The sequence below is a fragment of the Miscanthus floridulus genome, chromosome 8 (genome assembly GCF_019320115.1).
Source record: "Miscanthus floridulus cultivar M001 chromosome 8, ASM1932011v1, whole genome shotgun sequence".
Taxonomy (NCBI): Eukaryota; Viridiplantae; Streptophyta; class Magnoliopsida; order Poales; family Poaceae; genus Miscanthus; species Miscanthus floridulus.
In genome coordinates this window covers 183,026,588-183,053,252 of record NC_089587.1, presented here as the reverse complement: position 1 = coordinate 183,053,252, position 26,665 = coordinate 183,026,588, and the positions used below count along the sequence as shown (strand labels likewise).

Genomic DNA, 26,665 nt, shown 5'->3' with positions numbered 1-26,665 from the left:
AGTACCCAGGAGAGAAACGCCCTTGTCTTGCGCACCCAACCCCGAACCGGCGAACCCACTCCCGTGATCGCCGCCGCCCCACCAAATCCGTCGTCCCGCGCCCGCCCCACCAGGCCACCACGGGGCCGGAGGCGGAGTCCCCCAGCACCGGACGCCGCTCCCTGTCCCACTCCCGTCTCGCGTCAACGGAACAAGCGCCGGGGTGTGGACGCGTGCGGGGTGGGTGACGTCTCGCGCGAGACGACCAAATCCTCTCGGTTCTTCAGTCGCGCGCGCTTGGACCTTCTGGACGACCTGCCGCGCCCGCGCCTCCTTTTCTTCGTCCCAGCCGGCACGGCACGTCGGGCACGAGTCTGCCCTGCTGCCGCGCCGTTATATACGCCAGCTCCCAGACCCGGGTGGCCGGGTCCTCCCGCTCGTCTCCAACATAACGGCCGTGCGCCGCGCGCAAAAACACACACGCACCGCCTCGGCGCCTCCGCCAGCCGCGCGCGAATTTTAACCTGTGACGCTTCCTGCTCGCGATCATCGGCCATGTGCACCCCCGCGGCGGGGCGCGGCCGCGTGCGCCTCAACGTTGGCGGGCGAGTGTTCGAGACGACGGCCGCCACGCTCGCCAGCGCGGGGCGGGACACCATGCTGGGAGCCATGCTGGACGCCTCCTGGAACGCCTCCCACGACGACGCGGCCTGCGGCGGCGGCGGCGGCGGAGGCGGAAGCGCGGCGGCCGAGTACTTCATCGACCGCGACCCGGCATGCTTCGCGGTGCTGCTGGACCTGCTCCGCACGGGCGGGCTCCACGTGCCCCCGGGCGTCCCCGAGGCGACGCTGTACCGTGAGGCGCTCTACTACGGCCTCCTGGACCGCGTCCGCGCCGCGCGCCTGGGCGAGTTCGACGGCGACCGCCTCCGCCTGTCCGCGTCCGTGCCCGGGCGCGCGCCGGGGGACGTCACGGCCGTGCGCGCGGCGCCCGACGGCGGCTGCTGCGTGGCGCACGGCGGCGCCGTGCGCGTGTACAACTGGATGCTCGAGGAGCGCCGGCCCGTGTACTACCCCGGCCACGCGCCCGTCAACGACGCGGCGTACCTGGACGCGGCCACGCTCCTCGTCGCCGCGCGGGAGCGGCCCGGCCGGCTCGGCGACGACGGCGGCGTGGCCACCTTCTCCGCGCTCACGGGCGGCCTGCGCCACCGCTTCCGCGTCGCGCACGATCGCCAGCCCAGGTCGTTCACCGCCGGCGCGCTGGCCTTTGACGACGGAGGGTGCAGCTTCTTCGCGAGCTGCAAGGGCCGGTTCAACGAGTACGGCATCGGCGTCTGGGACGCGAACACGGGCGAGCAGGCTGACTTCTTCTACGAGCCGCCCGGCTGCGCGCTGGGCGACGCGGACAGGCTCCAGTGTCTCGACGGCACCGGCACGCTCATGGTGGCCACCATGTTCCCGCGGACCGACTCCTCCTTCATCAGCCTGCTCGATTTCCGGGACAAGAGCGTCGTCTGGTCGTGGTCCGACGTCGGCACACCGGCGTCGCTCGAGGACAAGCACGCCGTCCATGCCGTCGTGATGGAGGACGGGAGGTCGGTGTGCGTCATCAACCAGTACGATGACCTCGGGTTCCTCGACCTCCGGAGCAGCGCCGGCGGCGTGCGATGGCGGTCGCGGAGCAAGCTGGCGACGAGCGGGAAGACGAAGGCGCTCGTCAGCGAGGAGGTTTGCTATCCGAAGCTCGCGACGTACGGCGGTCAGCTGTTCGCGTCGACGGGTGACACCGTCTCGGTGTTCAGCGGACCGGACCACGTGCTGACGTCAACGTTGCGCGGCGGCCAAGGCGGCGCCATCTGCGACTTCTCCATCGGTGGCGACCGCCTCTTTGCCCTGCACAGCGAGGAGAATGTGTTCGACGTCTGGGAGACGCCGCCGCCGGCGATCATCTGACTGTCACAGGACTGATTAGTCGTGTTACTCCTGTATCAGCGGTGAAAGAATTAATTACTGACACAGGTTTCGACAGAAAACACACACGCACTGTAACTTGCTCATCATTGTGATGACACTCGTTCTGTTTCTAGGAAGGAATATGGATATCAGTGGAGCACTGTTTTGTCATTCTCCACAAACACCTTTCTTTTGCTTTCTGTTCCTTCTGATGTTCATTATCACCCAGCAAAAAGAATGCTGCTGCTGATCCTGAACACATCAGCAGGCAATCATGGATTGTCGAGATCGTTGCGTACCTGGTGTTTTGTGTATTGATTAGGAGGTCCCATGGGATCCTAATCATCGGGAATGCAACGTGCCTCGCATCCGATGGACCGAACGAACATTGAACAGCCTTTTCACCACTTCGTTTCGTCCTCCCCATTGTTACCCCTTCCGCGGTCCTCGTCCTCTGCCACAGCGCACCAACGTCCGGCGTCCTTCTCCACCCCGACGTCCTCACTGGGAGCCCCCAATGCCCGCAGATCCGGCGGCCGTCTCCCCAACCCCGGCGAGATCCATGGAACACAAACGAGATCTATGAAGGTGACACGGCGGTGTTGCGGGTAGTGGGTGGCTCTCCCCAACCCCGATGCGGCGCCCTCCCCACCCCGACAACGCCCTCTCTCACCACGGTGACTGAGCTCCCTCTGCCCTGGCGGCCATGGCGCTCCTCGCCCCCATCCTCCACTGTCGCCGCCGACCAAGCCCGGTGCCGGTGGTGCGGGCGGTGGTGGTGCTCGCGTGCCCCGCTAGTGCTCGCGGATAGCCGCTCACCGCCAGCTCCCACCCCATCGGCCAAAAATCGACCAGCCCAGGCCTCTTTCCCCCTATGTTGCAAATGTATTTTTCAATTGTTTTATGCATTTCAGAGGTACGTTGCAATCGTTTCATATGGATATTGCAAAAGTAGATTGGAAGATGTTGCAAGTGTTTCAAAGGCATGTTGCAAGCGTTTTTGTTTCATCTGTTTCGAGACGTATGTTGCAAGCGTCTTGATCTGGATGTTGCATATGTTTTGACACATATGTTGCAACAGTATGTTCCAAAATGTTTCATCTGTTTCAGTCTTCTGTTGCAGCAAGTGTTTTCATGTTGTAAGTTGCAAGTGTTCTAGCTGGATGTTGCATATGTTTTCACACATATGTTGGAAGTGTATATTCCATATGTTTTATCTGTTTCAGACGTACGTTGCATTGAAGTGTTTCATGTTGCACGTGTTTCCTACTGTTCAAAGAGTCAGGGGCCGGGGAATGGGGCATAGTGCGCCGGTCGCCGGTGGACGTGGCGTGCGGCGTGCTGGGGGGCGGCGATCGGGGGCACGACGGGGTAGGGGTGCGCCTGCGGGGGCGCGGCGAACGGATGGGGATGGGGGCGGGTGCGCGGATGGGGGCGGGTCAGGCGTCGAGGCGAGGGCTTGTCTGGCGTGCTGGTGGGTGTTCGATGGAATTCATCCCGATCGGACGTCCGTGCGCTAGCATTTCATATACATTATACATTATTATTACCATGATGAACTTCACTCAACATGTCCCCCCTTAGAAAAAGGGTTAATCGGATCTATGCCATTATAACTTCTTCGTTTCTGAAGAATGCCATTACTATTCGCCTATTTTGAAGCATACCATTACAATTCTTCGTTTCCCACAAATATGCCACAGAATACGTATGGACACGGCCTGGGCCCAGCTGCAGCGTATATGAAAGACGTATACTTCATTACCCTTGTCACTGACACGCGGCCCCCACATGTCATCTTCTTCTTCCTCCTCTCCCTCTCCATCCCGACGCGGCCACGGCCATGGCGAGCAGCAGCAGCAGCACGCCGGCAGCCTGCAAGCAGCAGCAGCATGCCGAGCAGCGCCGCGGGCGAGCAGCAGCGCGTCGGACTAGGCTGGGGGCGGAGAAGGGGCCGTGCCTAGTGGAGCTCACGGGGACGGGGATGGGACCGCGCCTGCTGGAGCCCGCGGGCATGGGGATGGGGTCGCGCCTGCTGGATCTCGCGGGGACGGGGTCGCTGCAGCGCGCAGGGACGGGGCCACGCCTGCCGGAGCCGGGGACCGGGAGCCCGCGGTCGACCTGCACCGGATCCAGTGGAGCCCGCGGTCGCGCCAGCCATGGAGGCACTTGTGAAGCTCGACCTGCGCCGGATTCATGGAGGAGGAGGTGTGCCGGGCGCCAGCCATGGAGGTACTCGTGAAGCCCAACCGGCGCCGTATCCATGGAGGAGGAGGTCAGACGCCGACCATGGAGGAGGCGCCTGCCGCCGGGGAAGGCCAGCAGCACGCCGAGCAGCGGCGCGTGGAGTCACGACAGCGGCTCGTCGGCTCGCCCGCAAGCCCGCCGCCGCCGCCGCCGGCAGCGCCCGCCGTGGCCACGTCGGGATGGAGAGAGACGAGGAGAGGAAGAAGAAGATGACATGTGGGGCCCACGTGTCAGTGACAGGGGAGATGAAGTATACGTCTTCGTATACGCCTGCAGTTGGCTCAGGCTGTGTCCATACGTATTCAGTGGCATTTTTTTGGAAAACAAAGAATTATAATGACATGCTTCAAAATAGACGAATAGTAATGGCGTTCTTCAGAAACGAAGAAATTATAATGGCATACATCCGATTAACCCATAGAAAAATAGGAGCAAAAGTTGGCTCCCTAATTGTCTGTCTACCTCCGCAAGGAAAGAAACAAAAAGGAAAGAAGAAGCAGATCATGTTCAGATCTCTCTCTTTTGCTGCAATAGTGTATTTATCCACTCATCGGCCTGACGATCTCATCTCATCCCCTTTTGTACTTTGTCAAGCTCTCGGCTAAAGAAGTCAGGCTAGATCCACATGTACAATTAATCGTATATAGCCTCCTGCTTTGATGCTTTTGATGCAACCTTACCATCTTTTGAAAAGCAATAGCACCCTTAAACCGTTAAGCAGTGAGCTCAGGGGTCGACCTCACCCCCACTGACGAAGAGCAGGAGCAGAGCATCCTCCAAATCTCCATGGACCATGCTTCGTCGGTGAGCAGCCGGCGGGTGAGCATTTGGCCTCAGGGTTGGTACGTACCGCGCATCCGACACAATTCCTGAGGGCATGCTTTCGCTTGAAACGTAAGGCACCAGCACCACGGCGGTGTCGCCGGCGCGCCTTTGTGCAGGGAAAACCTCCCTTTCGTTCGTCGTACCTACTGAAGGAAATGGAATATCCGTCCTGACATACCGACGGGTGTCTTGTAAATGTACTCCTATCTGCGTGACTGCGTGGCGTGGGTCTCGCAGGAAACGTTGGTGGTGGAAGTTGTTTGCACATATCAATCTCTGTCCCGTCGTGCTCGTGCCTCCCTAGATTGGGTAACTAACTGAACAACAAGAGCCCAGAACCAGGACGGCCGGGGGAGCCTTGCAAGCAATCGTTTGCTCGGTGTTCGTGAGTGTGCAGGAGTGGTTCGGAATTCAGCACCGGAAGCAACTGTCATTCCTCAGACAGAAAAGAGTATGGTATGATACTACTACGTACGTTCTAGACTAGAGAGGGCTTGTTGCCACGTTGCCTGGCTATACCTTCGACAGGCACTAGAAATAGATTTCTTGTACTCCACAGGCAGCACAGCTGCTGAACCACTGAGGTAGAGACCAAGCATCATCGGATCTGAACGGATGGTTTGGTTCAGTCGGTGAAACGGCCGGTTAGAGCATACAGGCTGATCTTAGGGAGGGAATACATCCACCCAAACAAAAAGTGTGCAGCCAACCATGTCCACTACGTGCACGCCTTGCCATCGTACGCGCACTGGCGGTGCAGGGCACACGGGTACCGGAACACGAGAGACAGCGCGACGACGTGACAAGGGTGGCCTCCGAGGACTGGTCGGGTGGGTGATTCCGTTCCTCAGGTCGGTGGGAGCTAGCGGGCCGTCCCGCCTCCGCCGTCTCCGGGCGACGTGCGCGGCGACGGCGGGAAGCGGCTACAATCATGGGCTCCCTTGAGAACAGCGTGACCTTCCTAGGTTGGGCTATAAAGGTTGGCAACGTACGCATGGGCCGGTACGCTGGCCCATGGTTCGCCTTTTGATCCAGGGCACGATCGGTGCCCCGCACACGATGTACACCAGCTACGTCTGTATTGACTTTGGGGCAAAAGGTGTCATTTTGCTCAATACTAGTGAGGCTACTGTTCTTGATTCTAGATGAGGAAAGCCTTTATTTCTTTCTCCCCTCTGAAAACAGGAGGTGAATGGTGGTGATGGGAAACATTTGGGTGGGTGGCGATAATGAGAGCACTAAACGCACATAAGCGCCATGTTCGTTTGGTCTGAGTCATGGCTAAAAGTATTGCGGGTTGATTTAGTATAAAAAAAAATACTATTTATTAGCTGATAAGCTATGATTTATAAGCTAAATACGACCAAACGTATAGGCCGAAGGTTCCCTCCACCCTCCACTGAGGCAGGACTTTATGCTTGGCCCTGGCGCGGACAAAGACAGCAGCGAAGGGACATCGACGAGGAGACGGGACGGGTCTTCATTTGTGAGTCTGGCTTCTTCCGGAAGTAGATTGCAAAATTCAGGGGGCGTTTAGTTCCACCGAATCCAAATTTTGGCACTATATAAAAAGAAGATTCCCCGTCACATCAAATTTGCGGTACATGTATGGAGTACTAAATGTTGACGAAATCAAAAACTAATTGCACAGTTTGGTCGTACTTTGCGAGACGAACGTTTTGAGCCTAATTAGTCAACGATTAGACAATTATTATCCAATACAAATGAAATGCTACAGTGCGCTACAGTGGTAGCACAATGATTTTGGTTGTCCAAAATCGGGCAACTAAACATGGGCTCGCGTGTGAATAAGTGGGGGTAGTGTGGACAAAATGATAGAAAACAACAGTAGCTAAGCCTGCAGTATACATTGCAGTAGTGTGACACAACAATACAAGTGTACAACAGTGTGGCGTAGATAGATTAGATATGTCTCTGTTTCAGAATTTTTTTTGTGAGTTACACACTCAATACACACGCACACTTGTCCCTATAAACGCACGTACGTAACTCTATACCTATGATCGTCTTCGAAGACCAGAACGGTAAATCCTCGAGATTGACGAAGTCACCACATGACCATCGCTGTCATGGAAACGTTGCCTACAACTGAAAACACAACGTCGTTAAATACTGGAAATTCGCTCACACGGAGAGTCGAACACAAGACTTAAGATGTTACTGATGCTCCGGTAACCACTGCAAAATAAAGTAGCACATATTACATTAATTATGCCATATTATCTAGCTACCGCTTTTGTGGTTTGACCTTTGAGCTAGTTTGGCTGAAACTAACAGATGCCAGTACTGCGTCGGCAGGACATGAAATTTACACCCAGGCAAGCTTTTTGCCTGTCCGAACTGTTCGTCAACAGTTAGTAGACTGCAACCAAACAAGCCGGCAGCAGTGAGTCTCCGGCCGGGCATGCGGTGTTAAATCACACACACGCACGTATGATTGATGCAGGCATGCATGGGTGCGGTGTTGGTTGCCTGTTGGCTAGCAGGCAGCCGCTGAATCTTTCAGATACGCTACGTGCGTTGCCCTGTCCTCACCGGCCGGCTCACCCTGATCTGAATCGGTGAATCCCATCCCCTGGGATGGGCCAGCCATCACCCAGCCCCAATTGCAAGTTGCATGGAGTAGATAGATATAGGAGTGGCACTGGCACACATGACATGATCACTCAGCGCTAGCTGCGCTGCACTGTGCTGTCGCCGCATGCAACTCCCAAAAAATTCACGGCACTCACCGCGTCCGGCCGGCCGCAATGACCGACGCCGACCGGTGGTGGTGGCCTCAACGATGGGGGCTCTGCGCTCCGCGGCGTGCGGACGGCGCGTCGTCTCGTGCATGGAGATTGTACAGTAGTAGTAGCAGCTGTACTGATCTGTGCGGCAGGCAGGTGCCGGCCGGCGTGCGTGGTGTACGTACAGCTCGAGCGGACCATGCGCTGAGCTAGCTAACGTGGTGCCCACACTACGTACGTACCTGCCCGGCCGACCAATCACGCGCGAGATTAAAGTAAACTGTACAGGTGGTACACCTGTCGAGTACTCGCCTCGCCGAGTATACAAGTTGGAGCTGGCAGCCCTATTGGCCTGTGCTGTGCTGTGCTGTGCTGTGCATGAAAAAAAGGAATCAGCCGAGCCCGAGCACGAGCAAGCGAGCCTCCCGTCGATCGAAAGACGGAGAAGCTCTCCATGCATGGACCACGCTACCTCATCGATTTACACAAGAGTAGCTAGGGGGAGGACCTCGATCGAAAACCATCATCTTTCGTATGTGCAGTACGAGTATGTATTTTTTGTATTCGTATAGGAATCCGGGTCATTAACTGCGCGCGAGGAGCCATATCAATCAATTAAGGACTAGGTATATAAGTTGGTTGGTTAGGTACGTGGGCATGCTTTAATTTTACCTTTGGACAATGTAAAAAACTTAGATAGTATATGAACTAGTAATTTTTTTCATAAGAGCAGCAATATTCTACTCTCTCAATTCCAAATCATAAGTCATTCTAAATTTCTTGGAGAGTTTGCATGTCAAGTTTGACCAAAATTATATAGAAAGTTATAAAGATTTATGACATTAAATAGGTATACTATGAAAATATAACTAATGAATCACTACAAGAAATACCCTTATTCATGACGGTTCACATGTGACCTTTTAAGAAATTGTCATAGAATTCTGTCATCTGTGACGGTTCATTTATGAAGTGATACATCCATGATGACTGGTTAAGTTGTCGTCATGGTTGGACGTCACATATCATTTTGGCACCTCTGTGGTAAATCTTAACTGTAAACTAATGTTTAAAATCAAATTAATTATAACACCCTAGGTGTTAGGCAGTCATTAACACTAATCATTGATGCATCAACGCAGTTAATAAGAATTGTTGAAAGATATTAGGTGAGACTCCGGAAAAGCCAAGGAATTAAAACAATTTCATGAATGAAAAAAAGAAACATAATTGCATAGAAAGAGAAATAAAAATTAAGAAAAGAAAAAAAGAACACACCCGTTTACACGCACATCTCCTCTCGATGACTTATATATATCTAAGATACCAAAAAAAGAGCAGTTAAAAAAAAGAGAAAACAGAAAAGAAATAAGAACTAAAAACAGAGAGAGAGATGGATACATCATATATGTCGACACCCAAATTCCTCATCCCCACCAATGCCCACGAGCTCTCCCTCAAGCCTGACTCCCTCTTTCCCTCGGTCTCCCTCATAGTGCCGCCGCTCCTTGCTCCTCCCCCATACGCCAACGCCTCCACCTTCGGCCGTCGCCCCACCCTGCTCCTCCCCCACACGTCGTCGCCTCCGCCTCCGGCCACCGCCGCCGCCGCCGCCCTCCCCGCACGGCCGACGCCTAGATCTAGATCCAGATCTGCCTAGAGGTGATAGGGTTGCGGTGGCGGCCAAGAACGAGCACGCAACCAGAGGCGACTGGGGCGTGGTGGCGTCCGAGAGCGAGCCCACAACCGGTGGCGGCCGAGAACGAGCACGCGGCCAGAGGTGCATGCAGCGGCATGCGACATCTTCTACGATGCGTGACCTAGGGTGACAAACTACGAAAGGTGACTTTGCTACTAGCTACCGGTACTATTAGGTCAAATTGTGTTAGCATCATTGTTTTAGTATCGTTTGTTAACATGAAACTTCATATTTTCCTGGTATAAATTATTATCTTTACAAGGTTTTCTTAAGGAACAACGTCAGCTAGTTTCCTGTAATTGAGTTGCACGTGACTTTGCTTGATGAGTGACTGCTGAACTTGGACATGACTATGCATTTTTGCAGATAACATGTCGTGTGAAAGCTCTAGTTTGATTTTGGTGAATTGATAAAACCCTAAGTGCTAACCTAGTTTATCAAGTGATCATGAGATAGGTAGCACATTCCAAGTGGTGAAGCAAATGAAGATCATAGCATGATGATGCCATGATGATGATCAAGTGCTTGGACTTGGAAAGAAGAAAGAGAAAAAAAAAGCTCAAGGCAAAGGTATAAACCATAGGAGCTATTTTGTTTTGGTGATCAAGACACTTAGAGAGTGTGATCACATTTAGGTTTGATAGCCGTACTATTAAGAGGGGTGAAACTCATATCGGAATGCGGTTATCAAAGTGCCACTAGATGCTCTAACTCATTGCATATGCATTTAGGATCTAGTGGAATGCTAACACCCTTGAAAATGTTTGTGAAAATATGCTAACACATGTGCACAAGGTGATAAACTTGGTGGTTGGCACATTTGAACAAGGGTAAAGAAGTTAGAGGTGAAATGGAGTTAGTCTTGCTGGTCACAAGGTGACCGGACGCTGGTCCCAGAGGAACCGACGCGTTCGGTTAGTTGTAACAGCAGAGATGTTGGCGTCGGTCAAACGACCGGACATTGGGTCACTCAGCAACCAGACACTAAAGGCAGGGTCCGGTCCTGTTGTCGGACAACACTAATGAAAGTCACTGTGTGATCGGACGCTGTCAGGGTCGGTCAAAGAAAATCGTTTCTAGAACCTTACTGGAAACGACCGGACGCTGGAGGCTGAGAGTCTGGTCAGTTTGTGCGCAGCGTCTGGTCAGCTGACGACCGTTGAAATCTGACGACCAGTATTTGAAGCAGCCTGACCGTTGAAATCACAGATGAAAATTGGAAGAGGGGCAATGACTTGCAGCATTTACAAAAAGGTCTTGTCGAAGCTATTTCACACAGAAGAATGCTGTTAGTTCTTGATGACTATGCAAGTAGTGATAGTCAATTTGAAGACAAACTGAAATCAGCTCTGTGCTCTTCTTAGGGACCTGGAAGTTGTATCCTACTAACCAGTAGGAGCATCCCAGTAACCTCAGAATTTAGTACTCTGTAGCCATATCATTTGCAGTCCCTCAATGAACACGATGCTTGGGAAATGTTCTCTAGAAGAGCATTTTCTAATGGGAAGGAGAGGCCCGAGTTTGTGGCTCTTGGCCGGGATATTGTCAAAATGTGCAAAGGCCTCCCCCTTGCTGTCAAGGTGATGAGCGGGTTGATGCGGACAAAGACGACATTAGCCGATTGGGAAATTGTTACTAAAGGCGAGATAAAAGATAATGCTAGGTTTTTAGAAGGATTCTTGGCTATTCTATTACTGAGTTACAATCAACTTTCCTCTGAAGAAAAGTAATGCTTTGTTTTAACATCCCTGTTTCCGAAAGGCTCATAGATTGATAGTGAAAAGTTGATTCAACTTTGGGCTGCAAATTCTTTCCTTGGTGAGGAGCAGGGAAATGATGTAGATAAAAAGGGCAGCTTGGTTCTTTCAAGTTTTATTGCTAAAGGCTTTTTGCAAGACATGAAAATGACCAAGATTGAGGGTGATTTCAAGGTGCTGATCGTTAAGATGCACGATTTTTTACATGATCTAGCAAAGTCTATAACTGATGAATGCGCAACTTCTGAAGATTTGCTTGCAAATAAGACTTCTGTTGAATATGTCCGCCATCTCCTTATCGACATCGGTGCATTTGAAAATGAAAGGATTGGTAGTCTTTTGAGAGGCATGAAGTCAGTCAGGACTTCAATAATTGCAACAGATAAGGCTACAGCCTGGAACTACCATGATGAGAGGGGTGAGCATTGTAAGCAGATTAGGTTGAGATCACTAAGAGCTTTACAATGTGCATATGCTCCCCATATACACAGGCATCTTGTCTGCTCATTGCATTTAAGATATCTTGATCTGTCGTACCTACCACTGGTCACGGTACCTGATTCTCTATGTAGGCTTTATAGCCTGCAAACATTGAGGGTGGTTTGCTGCAAGTGGCTTGTATGTTTACCAAAGGACTTAGCAAATTTGAGGCACCTCCGACATATCTACAACCTGGGGTTGTGAAGTGTTGAACTGGATGCCACCCAATCTGAGTCGATTAACCAGTCTGCACACGATGACAATATTTGTTGCTGATGATGAAAATGGAAGAGGAATTGAGGAGCTGGAACAATTGAATAAATTGAGCAATAGGCTCGAGTTGTGGAACTTAGAGAGAGTCGAGTCCAGTTCAAGAGCAAAGAAGGCAAACCTTGTAAAAAAAACTCAGGTAACTGATCTTGTCTTGAAGTGGTGTGAGGATGAAACTGTGACCCAACTCAAGCATGCCTTGAAGTGGTGTGAGGATGAAACTCAGGTAACTGATGATGATGAGAAAATTTTTAAGGCAAGAGCAGGTGTGGCTAACAACCATCGTGATGTAATGATGGCCCTTGAGCCCCACAAGCATCTTAGTTATTTGCAATTATTTGGCTATGGTGGCCCCACAATGGCAAGATGGACCAGAGCTCCATGCCATTTTCAGTGTCTCAAAAAGTTGTTTATTGTAAGGTGCCCTTGGTTGGATGAGATCCCAGCAGTCTGGTTCTCCTGCACCCTAGAGGAGCTGATCTTGGTTGGCATGGACTGCTTGAGCACACTGAGCTTGGTTTCTAGGAAAGGTGATAGTAATACCGCCCTCCCCATCTTCCTAGGATTAAAAAAGATGTTTTTGTCTGCACTGCCAAGGTTTAAGATTTGGGCAGGAAACCATGCTGGAAGGTACAACGGACCTATCATACTTCCCAAGCTTGAAGATCTTGTCATGCGTAGCTGTTACCGAGTGGTAAATATTCCTCAGTGCCCTGTTCTGAAGAAAATGGAGGCAACTGCTTGTTCCGGTCTTGATTTGAGCAAAATGCAGCATCTCAGTCTATTGCAAGAAATTACCTATGGGTGTGCAGCAAGGCAACTCTGCCTATGTTGTCTCAACATAGCAGGTCCCAAGCCCTGGTAAAGGAGGATGGTTGTGATAGGCGTGGTGAGCCAACGTTAAATCTAGCCATTCTAATGGAGATGAAACCCGAAAGAAAATTGTTGGGGCGTAACCCTCTTAGCGACGCGCCATATCGGAACCCGGGTATGGTGTTAAATGAGCAAGGGCCGGGTCGTCACCCCCGTGACGTGCCGTGTCGCGATCTGGGCATGGTGTCAAGTGAACAAGGATCGGGTCGTTGCATCCTTAGTGGCGCGCTACATCGGCGCTCGAGTGTAGTGAAAAATGAGCAAGGGTCTTCGCATCTAAGTCGACGGGTGCTAAGGGTAAGGAAGCTAGTCGAAACAACTAGGATCCGTTTAGGTAGTTGAAATATAGGGTCGCTTATAGGTAAGTTAAGAGAATTAGTTGATACCACGACTAGGAGGCGCGTAAATATATTATGCGTTCAAGAGACTAAATGAAAGGGTCAGAAGACGAAGGAGGTGGACAATACAGGTTTCAAGCTTTGGTACACAGGGACAGTCGCGAATAGAAATGGAGTAGGGGTTTTGATTGATAAGAGCCTCAAGAATAGTGTGGTGGGAGTGAGAAGGCAAGGAGATAGGATTATCTTAGTCAAGCTTGTCATTGGTGATATGGTCTTGAACGTAATTAGTGCGTATGCCCCACAAGTAGGCCTCGACGAGAGTGCTAAGAGATAGTTCTGGGAATACTTAGATGGCCTGATTAGAGCTGTACCTAGTTCATGGAGGTACTACAAGCGCAGGTTTCGAGGCAGTTCATGGAGGTTTTGGGTATGGTAGTAGGAATCAGGAGGGGGAGGAAGTTCTGGACTTCACGGTAGCTTTTGACCTGATGATAGCCAACACTTTCTTTAGAAAGAGAGAATCTCATCTAGTGACCTTCAGTAGCGGACAACACTCTAGCCAGATTGACTTTGTCCTCGCAAGAAGAAAGGACAGACGAGCATGCTTGGGTTGCAAGGTGATACCAGGGGAGTGTGTTGTTTCTCAACATAAGCTTTTTGTGGCAGACTTTCGTTTTTAGGTGCGTGTCCGTAGGGATAAACAATCTAAGATTGAAAGAACAAAGTGGTGGAAACTGAAAGGGGAGATGTCAGAGGTATTCAGGGAAAGGGTTATCAAAGAGGGCTCTTGGAAGGAAGAAGAGGACATAAACAACATATGGGAGAAGATGGCAACCAACATTCGGAAGGTGGCCTCAGAGGTGTGTGGAGTAACCAAAGGAAGTGGAGGCGAGGCTAAAGATACTTGGTGGTGGAACAAGGAAGTCCAAAGGGCTATTAAGGAGAAGAAAGAATGCTATAGATGCTTGTATCATGACAGGAGTGTGGACAACATAGAGAAGTACAAGGTGGCAAAGAAGACTGCAAAGCGAGCTGTAAGTGTGGCAAATGGTAGAGCGTACGAGGATCTTTACCAACATTTGAGTACGAAGGAAGGAGAGAAGGACATTTATAGGATGGCTAGGGTTCGTGAGAGAAAGACAAGGGACTTCAACCAAGTTAAGTGCATTAAGGATGAAATGGAGCATCTCTTGGCGAAGGAGGATGAGATCCGACATCGATGGCAAGAGTATTTTGACAAATTGTTCAACGGTGAGAATACGGACACAACCTTTCAGTTGGATGACTCTTTTGATGACACCAATAGGCGCTTTGTGCGGAGAATCCAAGAATCTGAGGTCAGAGAGGCGCTGAAAAGGATGAAAGGAGGTAAGGCGATGGGACCGGATGGTATCCCAATCGAGGTGTGGAGATGCCTCGGGGACATAGCTATACTATGGCTAACCAAGCTGTTCAACCGTATTTTTCGATCGAACAAGATGCCTGATGAGTGGAGGAGAAGTATATTGGTACCGATCTACAAGAATAAAGGGGATATTTAAAGTTATACTAATTACCGGGGAATTAAGTTGATGAGCCATACTATGAAGCTATGGGAGAGAGTTATCGAGCATCGCTTGAGAGCAATAACGCGGGTCTCTATGAACCAATTTGGTTTTATGCCCGGAAGGTCAACCATGAAAGCCATTTTCTTAATAAGACAAGTTATGGAGCGGTATAGGGAGAAGAAGGACCTACACATGGTTTTTATTGACTTGGAGAAGGCTTATGATAAAATACCAAGGAATGTTATGTGGTGGGCTTTGGACAAACATAAAGTTCCAACGAAGTACGTCGGGCTCATTAAGGACATGTACAACAATGTTGTGACTAGAGTTCGAACAAGTGATGGAGACACGGATGACTTCTCGATTAGGATAGGACTACATCAAGGGTCAGCTTTGAGCCCTTATTTGTTTGCCTTAGTGATGGATGAGGACATCCCTTGGTGTATGCTTTTCGTAGATGATGTAGTGCTAGTTGATGAAAGCCGGATATGAGTGAATCAGAAACTAGAGTTATGGCGGGTGACTTTAGAGTCCAAAGGTTTTAGACTCAGTAGAACTAAAACTGAGTATATGAGATGTGACTTCGGCACTACTACTCGGGAGGAGGAAGGTATTAATTTGGAAGGTCAAGTAGTGCATAGGAAGGATACCTTTCAATATTTAGGATCAATGCTACAGAAAGACGGGGATATTGATGAAGATGTTAGCCATAGAATTAAAGCAGGGAGGATGAAGTGGCGGCAAGCATCTGGTGTCCTATGTGACAAAAGGATACCACAGAAGCTAAAAGACAAGTTTTATAGAACGACGATTAGACCTGTTATGTTGTATGGTGCAGAATATTGGCCTACGAAAAGACGACATGTTCAACAGAAAAGACGACATGTGCACCAATTGAAGAAAAGCTTGTCCAACACCGGTTGAGATGGTTTGGACATGTCCAACGGAGACCTCCAGAGGCATCGGTGCGTAGTGGAATCCTAAGCCAGGATAGTAACGTGAAGAGAGGCAGATGAAGACCGAAGTTAACTTGGGTAGAAGCAATAAAAGGAGACTTGAAAGGATAGAATATACCCAAAGATTTAGCCTTAGATAGGAGTGCTTGAAAGACAACTATTCACGTGTCTGAACTTTGATTGCTTCTGCTGGGTTTCAACTCTAGCCTACCCCAACTTGTTTAGGACTTAAAGGCTTTGTTGTTGTTGTGCAGCAAGGCCTATTTTTCACATGCACATTGATAGCTGGCCAGCATTGCGCACATTAAAGTTATATGGTCTATTAAATATGGAACTGCTCCCACCAAAGAGCCATCTCTCTCATCAAAGAGACCCAAGGCTGCTAAGGTCTGACCATAAGTTGATGTCCAAGTCAGAGTTAGGACAAAGTTATGAGCATGAAATAGTACCCGAGTCACATGTCGAATCTGAGCAGAAGCCAGAGCTGGACAACCTAGAGATTGCAGCGGGGGGGGGGGGGGGGGGGGGGGGGGGGGGGCGGGGGCGCAAGCCCCCCTACCCGTATCGTAACAGTTGAACCCCCTGTGGAGCCCCCATGAATTTTTAGGCAAAGTTTAGTATAGGGGGACTGAGACTTAAGATCGAACAGCAGTGTTGTTCAGCCCCCCTGAAATATTTTCTGGGTCCACCGCTGGGGGAAGTGTTTCAAAAACCTTGAACACTTGTCGTTGTCATACAATTGCTTCACTGGATTATTAAGTTTGCCTGAGGAAATTCTTCAACTGTGGACATGTTTCAGCCATGTTAAATCATTGCAGATTACATCAAGAGATATAGTGGCTTGGCCTGCGGAAGTCCGTCTATTGACATCCCTGAAGAAACTTCATGTTGCACACTGTACTCAGTTAACAGGAATGGAGTCAAATAGTGATGGGGTACTTCCACCTAAGCTATTGGAATTGATCATACAGAGATGCCATAGTTTGGTGAAGCTCCCCCATCTTCCCAGTTCCCTTGAAGAATTGACGATTGAAAATTGCAGCAGGGTAGAATTTTTCTCAGATGAAGTCACCTTCCCCTCACTTCAGAAACTGCAGATAAATGGCTGTCCAAGGTTGCAAGATTTATGTGTTTCTGGTGAGAAGTACCATGATTCAATTGCTTATGTTCCCCATAAGGAGATTGAAATAGTTACAAGAAAGACTTCGTGGTTCACTAAGAACTGCTCTTCCATCCAGCCCTGCCTAGTCGTGTAGATTTTTGTAGAATATATCTGTACCTTTTCTTTTACTTCTCTCTGCATGGAATATTATGTGATGAAAAATTAGAACTATTTCTGTACTTATTTGCTGGCACACTTTCAACTGCATTGTAGCAACTGGTACATTTCTGGAGACAGAAGAATTGTAGCTGAAGACTGGTACATTTTCAACTGCATTGTAGCATGCTGGTTTGGAAGCCTGCAATCTGTTGTTTGGAGATTTGTCCAGATGACCCATTTGTTGCATATCTAGTTTGTCACAAGAGTTTGGAAACATTTAATCACTGCCACTGTCGATCATGTTGCCCTTCATAATATTGCTACATATCTTGTGCTAGAATGCTAGATACGTCAACTTTAAGTGCTTCTGTTCAGTACAATTGGTGACTCTGGTCTACTTTTGAATGGGTGCTGAGCTCCACTTGTTCTGAATATGTGGCTCAGATAGATTCTGTTATCGTAGGAATACAACTATCAACTATTCAAAGCCTGAAATCTTACCAGTTGGACAGGCGCACCAACAAAAGAGATGAGAGGAACAAAACCTTACTTCATGGTACGAAGAATTGATAACCTTGAAGAGGATGACCTTGTTGATTAGCTGATGAGGAACTATGTATTCCTCACCTAGTGCAACTGTTTGATGTCAGATAAGTGACTCACAAACTCTTGCCACTCTCGGTTCCTGATCATCCCTGTATGGCGGATGGCGTTTGCGCCAGGAAACAATTATATTGAATGGGTATGACAAATCAGGTAATTGATGTGACTGCCGCCGTGGAGTGCCACTGTACTGTCGTCGATCGAGCTTGCCACATGTGCTCCAGGGATGGCTCCACGGCATCGAAAGCTGCCTGCACAGCCGCCGTCCGTCCGCTCAAAGGCTCGATGCCGTGGAGATGCACTGGCGGCGGCGCCGCTCCTCAGTACTCGATGAAACAAATCGCGTGAGGGCACGGGCATGGGCCGAGCTCTATTAGGATTCAGATCCCCTGCAGTCGGCCTCATCGACTGCAGTCGGCAGTCAGCGCATCCCACCGTCCGCTCGCATCCAACGGCAGCTTCTAAACTCAGGCAGTAGGCCGCACGATATCTAGCCCTCCGCCGCCGTCATCCTCGTCGAGCGACGCGTGCTCTGTCGCCTTCCTCGTCGACGACGTCGAGCGACGCGTGCTCCGTCGCCTTCATGTTCGGAGCGGACGCCGCGCTCGTGCTGCTGCTCTTCCACTGCCTCCCCGAGTTCGCGCAGGGCCACAGGCCCAGCAGGATGGATGGGGCGGCGGTGGGCAGGGGCAGGGCAAGAGCATCAGGACCGCCATGTTCGCCTCCAGTGTTGGTTCTCTGATGCTGCCCCGCTGGTCAGGCTCGCCGCTGTCGCAACTGCCGGAGCCGAGTCCACAGTTGATGCCCCTGACATGTAGCAACGACGCCGGGGGAAGCTGCAGCACCTTTCGACGCTCTTGATGACCTCGCCGTGCAGTCCTCATCCTCACTCGCATAGCTCTAGAGATTACAAACAGGCTGTGCAGAGAATGGTCGACGGCGCGGCCAACTGAGATGACAGCATCGAAACTCTTTTGCAAACAAGACATGATCATTATGCCAACAATATGTACCTCCAGTCATTCACTTGGGCAATTCAGTGATCACATTCTCAAATTTCTAGTCACAGTATCACTTTACAATCTCACAATCCTATCTAACAATTCTGTTCTGAAGTTTCAGCTCTGCTATTTACATTGTAGTGTCTGAACATCTGAACAGCCTGACGAGCAGAAACGCGGAACCACGGCTGCCCTTCCCTTGGAATCCAGAAGCACGTGGAGAAGGATGTAGCGCTGGTGGTGCTGCATCTGTACTTACGCGAACTGCTGCTGCATCGTGTACCTCCACGCGGAGCAGTCGGAGGCGAAGAACAACGCGGCGGAGGAGAGCACTTAGCCATGAGCGGAGGCGCGGCGCTAGACGGCGCGGACCACGGAAGCGAGCACTCAGCAACAAGTGGTGCCGCGGCGTACGGATGCTAGCGGCGGTGGCGAGGTGCTAGACGCCGGCGGCGCAGGCGAGTGAACCTAAGGCCGGGACTCGACGAGCTGTGGAGAGCGTGGGCTGTAGTTGGGCCGGACCAGCAGATCGTGAGCGCATAAATGGGTGGCCAATGCTCGCAGACGTCCAATCCTGAGTTAACGGCACAGATGGCGTGACTGCAGAACGCAGTCGTTTCACGTGAAGTTAGGGCTTGTTTAGTTCCCAAAAAGTTTCTAAAAAAGTGCTACAGTAGCTATCACATCGAATCTTGCGATACGTGCATGGAGTATTAATTGTAGAAAAAAAAATTAATTGCACAGTTTGGTTGGAAATTACGAGACGAACGTAAATTAATATAATTTGATATGATTAATATATCTTAGAAAAATTAATTTTTTTGCTGAATTAAATAAAAATAATTTTTATATGAAAATTATAGATCTCGACGAGATCTACAACTTTCTAGTTTTGAGTTTTTTCATTGGAAATCGTTAAGATGCTAAAAAAATTAATGACTTATTTAGACATAAGGGTATTTTCGACTTTTCACACCTGCAGTTTGACGGCGTTAAAGCCCAAACTGACGGCAGTGGTATGGAGGGCATAAAAAAGTTGGAGCAGTGACGCTGAAGACCGCTAAATTTTTCCAGAGACACACATATCATTGCGATCTTTTTTAATGGCACACAAAAAATTCCTCCGTTACTTTGCGGCTTTATTAAGATCCGTACAGTTTTTATGGAAGGGACCAAGCAAAGCTTAGAACTATATTAGGTTATTATCTCCAAGTTATCTTAATTTGTTGGAAATTATTATATTCACACCCTGAGATTTTTGGGACATCTTTTGGGTAATCGGAAATATCCATCGATATAGGTTATGTTCGCCGTCTTCGGGAAAATCAGGGAACGTGTATGGCAGTTTTAAGTTTTAACCGATTGCTGCCAACACCTGATATATTCTGTATAGGCCAATATGAGAAGTTCGATTCGAAAACCCGGCCTACTAAGTGTCCCTATATAACTTCTCAAAGTTTTTTTTTTGAAAAAAATTCAAATTACTCCCCTGAAGTATAACCAAAGTCTGGATAACCCCTAGAGTATTTCTTGGTTCAGTTTACCCCTAAACTATACCATTTGGTTCAATTTACACCTTAACGCAATTTGTCTTTTTTTTATTTCGCCATGCACAAATGGAGTTTTAAGTTAAAATTTTGCCATATGGTAGTAGACATCATAAGACATGTTAAAAAAATATATTATGATTTTTTACAGTATTTTGATAGGGTAGGATATTTAATAATAAAATTTATCCTTCATATACAAAATTATATAAAATCTAATGATAAAAAATTCATGAAATGTTTTTTTACTATAGATTATGATGTCCAATATCACCCTGCAAAGTCTCAAATTAAAATTCAACTTGTGTATGGATAAATAAAAATGAAAAATTACATTATGGGGTAAGTTGAACTAAATAGTATAGTTTAGGGGGTAAATTAAATTAAACCAAAACATAGTTTAGGGGTTATATGGACTTTTGCTATACTTGAAAGGAGTAGTTTGGACTTTTTTCAAGTTTTTTCTTACCAAACTTCCAGTGTTTAAGATTAGTGCTTGCAACCTCATCCATCGAATCACGCATCCATCCTTCCTTCAACCCCACCACCTTGTTGTTGCCTCCTCCCATTGTGTCGGATATCTATATCCGGGTATCCGAGCCAAAGGATTAATAAGCGTCACGTCGGCTCATCCCATGGTTAAGTACGCAACTGCGGCCTCGTCCGACCCCCAGGGGCCGGGCCACGCCTCGTTTGACTTCGGCTCCTCCGATCCTAGGCGGAGGGCTCCGCCTCGTCCGACCCCCGAGGGTCGGATTTCGTCTCGCCCGGCCCCCAAGGCGAGATTTCCGCCTTGCCCATTCCCTGAGGGTCAGATTTGCTACCGGACAAAAGCAGTGGCCCTAGGGTGGGACCCGAACCACTTCAACCACTACGGCGTGGAGTCGCACGCCCGGGAGGACGTCTCGGGCGCGTCCTGATGCGACTGGCTGTCGAATCAGGCCATGCTGGGAGACTCACGTCGCCCACCGCATCAACAGGCCAGCACTGTGCTGCCAACTCCCTGCCTGACCACCGTCCAACGTCAGTCGACCGATGTCAGTTGACTAGCACAGTACCGCCAGCCCCCCGTATGGCCTCTGTCAGGGGACCCTTTGACCATTCGGTCCGCTCGGATGGGATGGAAGACAAGAACAACACACGATGCCCGCACGTATGCTTCAACGGACAACAGGACCCCGGTGCGACGCCACTGCCACCACAATCTACAGGGTCAGCGGGACCCACGCAAAGAGGAGGATGACACACCCCCGGAGCCTTATTTCTCTTTCTTTTCTCTCTCTTCCCTTCTCTCAGTCTCTGGTATCCTGTTCTCTCCCCTTGATCTATAAAAGGGAAGGTAGGGCACCGTTCGGGGGAGATCGATCGACCGATAGATCGAGCAGTAGAAACATCGAGCAATCGAACCACAGAGACTTGGGAGCTCCTCCCTCTCTCGCCAGTTTGTAACCCCCTACTATAACTCAGTGCTGGTAACATGAGCAGCCCAAAACTGGATGTAGGGACATTCGGTCCAAACCAGTATAATCCTCGTGTCCTCTTAGCACACCATCCGGGCCAGACGCGTAATATACAAATTTACTAGTTGGTGCTTACTCTTCCATATGCTGCTTCCTTCCGCTCCACTACCGCCGCCCGCCGGCACCAAAGAAGATGAAGAAAATCTTCTTCAAAATGTTGGTCTTTATCCAAAAAATGTTGAATCTAGTTTGAATATGTTGAAATAGATTGTCAAAATGTTGAATATGATTTTTTTAAAAATGTTGAACATGTTAAAAAAATGTCGAATCTACTATCTGCCAATGTTGATCTATCTTTTATAAAATGTTGAAACTAGTACGTTAAAATGTTAATTTATGTTTTTATGAGTTGGGTCTAATGGACTTTAAAGTTATGAAGCTTAACTGGCTTGAGGAAGTCATATACGAGCCCCTCAAACTACGGCAAGCTCCTTTTGTAAAAAGAAAACTATGACAAGATATTAACAAGCTTAGCTTTAAAAAAAACAAGAAGCAGTTAAAATAATTAATTTTACGGGTGGGATGTGGACCTAATAAAGGGAAACTCTAATTAGGTCATCCCCAACCCAAGACACTAGGCATAGTTTCTATAAACTCCACGTCATCAAGAAACTAGTGCTAGACACTATCTCTCCAATGCAAACACTACTATTTCATATGCAAATTCAGTACCACTCATCTCTCATTGTTGTCGGTGCGGGACCGACGGGATACCCTGCAAGGAAGGGAGAAGATCTAGTGTAATTATGATTCTTCCCCTGTAATCTTAGTAGCAGTATTACTCTGTAATCCTACTAGGAACTCTCATTGTAAACCGACTAGGACTCTGGCCTCCTGACTATATAAAGGAGGGCAGGGCTCCTTAGATCGGGAGTTCAGAGAACAATTATACAACACAACACACTTTACGATCAATCCAATGCAAAGGCTAACGCCGACTGGACGTAGGGCTATTACTCGATCATCGATCGAGGGTCCGAACCAGGATAAATCGACTGTCTCTTGCGTTAACCATCGAGTTCTGCATACGCTGAAGCCCGAACATACTGCCCCGGGGACCCCCGTGGCAGGCTATCGGTGGTCAAACATCGACAGCTGGTGCTCTAGGTAGGGGCTTTCGGTGACTTTGCATCCGAGAGCTCGATGGGCCTCGACAACATGATCTTCTCAAAGAGATCAACCTTCATCTTCGGTTCATGGATCTGTGAGGCAGGCGACGATGGCAAGCTCCAAGGCTGTCTCCTCGAAGATTCAGATCATCATTAGGACTTTTCCATGTCGGCGACAACGACAGATCAACTTGCCGAAAGATTCGCACAGATCACGATGTCTGATCTGACCCAGATTTCGCGGTTTCACACATCCGATTCAAACTCAAGTTCCACTTCCGAGACGGAGTCTTACCCGAGTTCTTTCCGAAAACCGAGTTCTTTTCCGACAAGGTTCCGAGGCACGACGTCAACCTATCAAGGATACAACTCGGAGTTCACTCAGAGTACTTCAAAGAAGTCGAGTCCTCTTTCGTTCGGACTCCACAACATGGCAACATGGCCCAAAAGATCCACCTATCCCGTGCTTAGAATGCCACTGAAAGGAGCCCAGGAAGGTCTCGTCTTAACTATAACCTCTCTAGACTGCATCGTCCACTGGCCAGGTTTCGTTCCTAAGGATAGCGACACTCAACTAGTCGACAACGCGACAACAACAACTCTACCCTACCAAGAAGGAGACTCGATCTGTGACCTTGAAGCCTCTACTGAAGTTATTAACAACTCTGGTAGTATAGAAACCAAAGACGATGATAGAACAACTCACGCTAGAGAAGTATTCATGATTCACCATCCTCGATCACCATTGGTCCCCCTAGAAGCACCCGACGTCAGATCTTCAGATTAATCCGAATCCAACATATCACCATTTATCCAGGGGCATGATGGTGAGACTGAGAGTCAGAGGCAAGCTAGAGAGAGAAAGAACAAATTGAAACAAGGACGTCAACGCCGTGCTAAGCAGCGAAAGGACACTTGGACCAAATATGAGTTAGACCTAGCCGAGTACAATAGAAGAAAATAAGAGCGAGAGGTCAAAGAAGGACGAGCAGCGAATACACCCTACGATAAGATCCGAGAAGCACTAGAAGAACTCAGAGCAACTTCACATCCCAATGAAAAATAAGAGCAGCTTCGGGACTTCCTCCGATCAATAGTCCTAAGGATGCACGATGGAAGGGCCCGCTCAAGACTACCAGATAGGTCAACATCTCATGAACAGGAAGATCAAAATCAAAGGAAGTCCGCTTTCGAAAGACTTGGGCCAAGTGGAAGTCACAACAGAGAAAATAGGAGAAATCATAGTCAAAACGATCGGGTCGAACAAACAAGAAAGGCCAGAAGCAAAGCACCTACTCGGATAGCCACGCAAAACTACTCTCACCAAGACAATAGTTGGTAAGAAGGGGGCGCTGAATCAGAATATACAGAAGCCAGAACGCATGATAGATTCCCCTGTTTTGCAAACAAACTTGCTTCAATACGACTACCTCACAAGTTCAAGCCGTCCAACCACTCCAAGTATGATGGCAAGACCGAACCAAAGTAATGGCTCAGGATTTACTCGCAATCGATTGAATTGGCCAGAGGGGACGATGACATCAAAACCTTGTTCTTTCCCATGGCCCTAGAAACTATGCCACTTCAATGGTTTGACAAATTGAATCTAGGATCAATCAGAAATTGGGAGGACTTGCAAAGAGCTTTTTGTGAAAATTTTGTGGGTATTATTACACACCCAATCACCCACGTAGAGTTAAAAGGACTCAAGCAGAAAGGAGGTGAAAGTCTCAAAAATTACTATCGATGATTTGGCGAACTATGAGCTCAAGTACATGACATCACACAACGAGAAGTAATCGAAGCTTTCTCTCACGGAATCATGGCTAGGTGGCAATTTCAAGACTTCTACAAAGAAAATCTAAGAAACAATGAAGAATTTAGACGAATAGTGGAAAAGATGATTACTGCAGAGGAAAAGACACAAGAAAGATTCCCGGATAGAAATAACAGAGACAACTCGGACAACCAAAATTCTCGAAACAACAGACATCAGGAAAGAAAACGTGGTCCAGACAACATCGTAGCAGTGGCTGACAAATCAAAGAAGTTTTCAAAACCCAGAAGGTATGACGACATTGAAAACATGCGTTGCATCTTGCACCCCAATGGAAAGCACACAATCGGAAATTGCTACACCTTCAACGAAAGATACACAAGGAAAGATAGTAAGGGGAACAATAAAGAAGACAATCAGAAAAAAGAAGACAACCATGAAGACAAGGGGTTCCAAAAATCTAGGGGGACAGTGGCAGTAATCTTTGCCGGGGTTCCAGATTCCAGAAGCAAACATCAAGAAAAGCTAGCGTTACGAACCATCATGGCAGCAGAACCTGCTACACCAAGATATCTCAATTGGTCAGAGTATCCAATCCAATTTTCAAGAGAAGACCAATGGACCAGCGTAGGAAACGTAGGCCATTACCCACTGGTTCTAGATCCAACCATTGCCGATATGACTGTTACGAAAGTACTAATCGACGGAGGAGCCGGACTCAACATCATTTTTTAGAAACTCTAAGGAAGATGGGACTACAACTCGCTGGGATGATTACGCCAACAAGCACGCCTTTTTATGGCATAGTACTCGGCAAGGCAACAATGCCACTTGGACAAATCACTCTATCGGTTACTTTTGGGACTCCCTTGAACTACCATACAGAGTTCATCAAGTTTGAAGTCATGGACTTCGATTCATCATATCATGCAATCCTCGGGCGCCTAGCACTAGCAAAATTCATGGCAATACCGCATTATTCATACCTGTTGCTTAAGATGCCAGGGCCTAATGGTGTTCTCTCTCTTCAAAGTGATTTGAAGCGAGCATTTGACTGTGATGTTCAAGCAATCCAAATTGCAACGAAAGCATATGCCAACGATGGAAGAAAAGAAATAACCACTGTTGCAGCAAAAATGAGCCCAGAAGAGCTAGAGATACCGGCTAAAAAACCCAGCATCCTAGCACCACCAAAAAAAGCCGACGTCAAGCAAATCGACCTGGGCACCGGTGATCCCTCAAAAACAGCAACCATCAGCGCCCACCTCTCGGCAAAATAGGAACTCGCGCTCACCAACTTTCTTCAGGACAACAAAGATATCCTCGCTTGGAAGCTAGCTGACATGCCAGGTGTCCCAAGAGAGTTGGCTGAGCACAGAATTGATATCAATGAAGGCTCCAAGCCTGTAAAGCAACGACTACGACAATTCTCACCCGACAAGAAGGCAGCAATTAAAAAGGAAATTACAAAACTAATGGCAGCCAGATTCATCAGAGAAATCCTCCATCTAGATTGGCTAGCAAACCTAGTTCTGGTACAGAAAAAGAATACGGACGAGTGGCGCATGTGTGTCGACTACATAGATCTCAACAAACACTGCCCTAAAGATCCGTTCGGGCTACCACGCATTGATCAGATAGTGGATTCAACAGCAGGATCTGCCCTATTATCCTTCCTTGATTACTATTTAGGGTATCACCAGATTGCATTAAAGGAACAAGACCAGAGCAAGACATCTTTCATCACTCTGTTCGATGCCTACTACTACAAAACCATGTCATTTGGACTCAAAAATGCTAGTGCGACTTACCAAAGAGCTATCCAAACATGCCTCGGTGATCAGATCAGCAAAAACGTAGAAGCGTATGTGGATGATGTAGTGGTAAAGACAAAGAACCCGGATACACTAATTGAAGACCTAAAGCAAACCTTCGAAAACTTGAAAAGATGGAGGTGGAAATTGAATCCAAACAAATATGTATTCGGAGTTCCTTCAGGACAACTACTCGGATTCCTAGTCAGTCATCATGGAATCAAAGCAAGCGCTAAGCAAATTTGAGCCATAACAGAGATGGGCCCTCCTCGAAGTGTCAAAGATGTGCAGAAACTAATAGGCTGCATGGTGGCCCTCAATCGTTTCATATCAAGACTGTGAGAAAAAGGGTT

General features: G+C 48.7%; 3 protein-coding genes across 3 annotated transcripts; all 3 read left to right on the top strand.

Annotated features, from left to right (window-relative positions):
• Positions 1 to 9: 9 nt before the first annotated feature.
• On the top strand, positions 10 to 2,158 carry LOC136474220 (BTB/POZ domain-containing protein At2g24240-like). The gene has a single exon (XM_066471818.1). It carries the CDS (start codon positions 535 to 537, stop codon positions 1,933 to 1,935), a length of 1,401 nt encoding a protein of 466 aa, XP_066327915.1. The 5' UTR covers positions 10 to 534; the 3' UTR covers positions 1,936 to 2,158.
• Positions 2,159 to 4,224: 2,066 nt separating this feature from the next.
• On the top strand, positions 4,225 to 11,897 carry LOC136470292 (putative disease resistance protein RGA3). The gene is made up of 3 exons (XM_066468185.1): positions 4,225 to 4,355; positions 10,943 to 11,036; positions 11,226 to 11,897. The coding sequence occupies exons 1-3, from the start codon at positions 4,225 to 4,227 to the stop codon at positions 11,895 to 11,897; spliced, it is 897 nt and encodes a 298-aa protein (XP_066324282.1).
• Positions 11,898 to 11,949: 52 nt separating this feature from the next.
• LOC136470291 (uncharacterized) lies at positions 11,950 to 16,936 on the top strand. The gene is made up of 3 exons (XM_066468184.1): positions 11,950 to 12,189; positions 13,858 to 13,932; positions 16,499 to 16,936. Exons 1-3 carry the CDS (start codon positions 11,950 to 11,952, stop codon positions 16,934 to 16,936), a joined length of 753 nt encoding a protein of 250 aa, XP_066324281.1.
• The last annotated feature ends 9,729 nt before the right edge of the window (positions 16,937 to 26,665 follow it).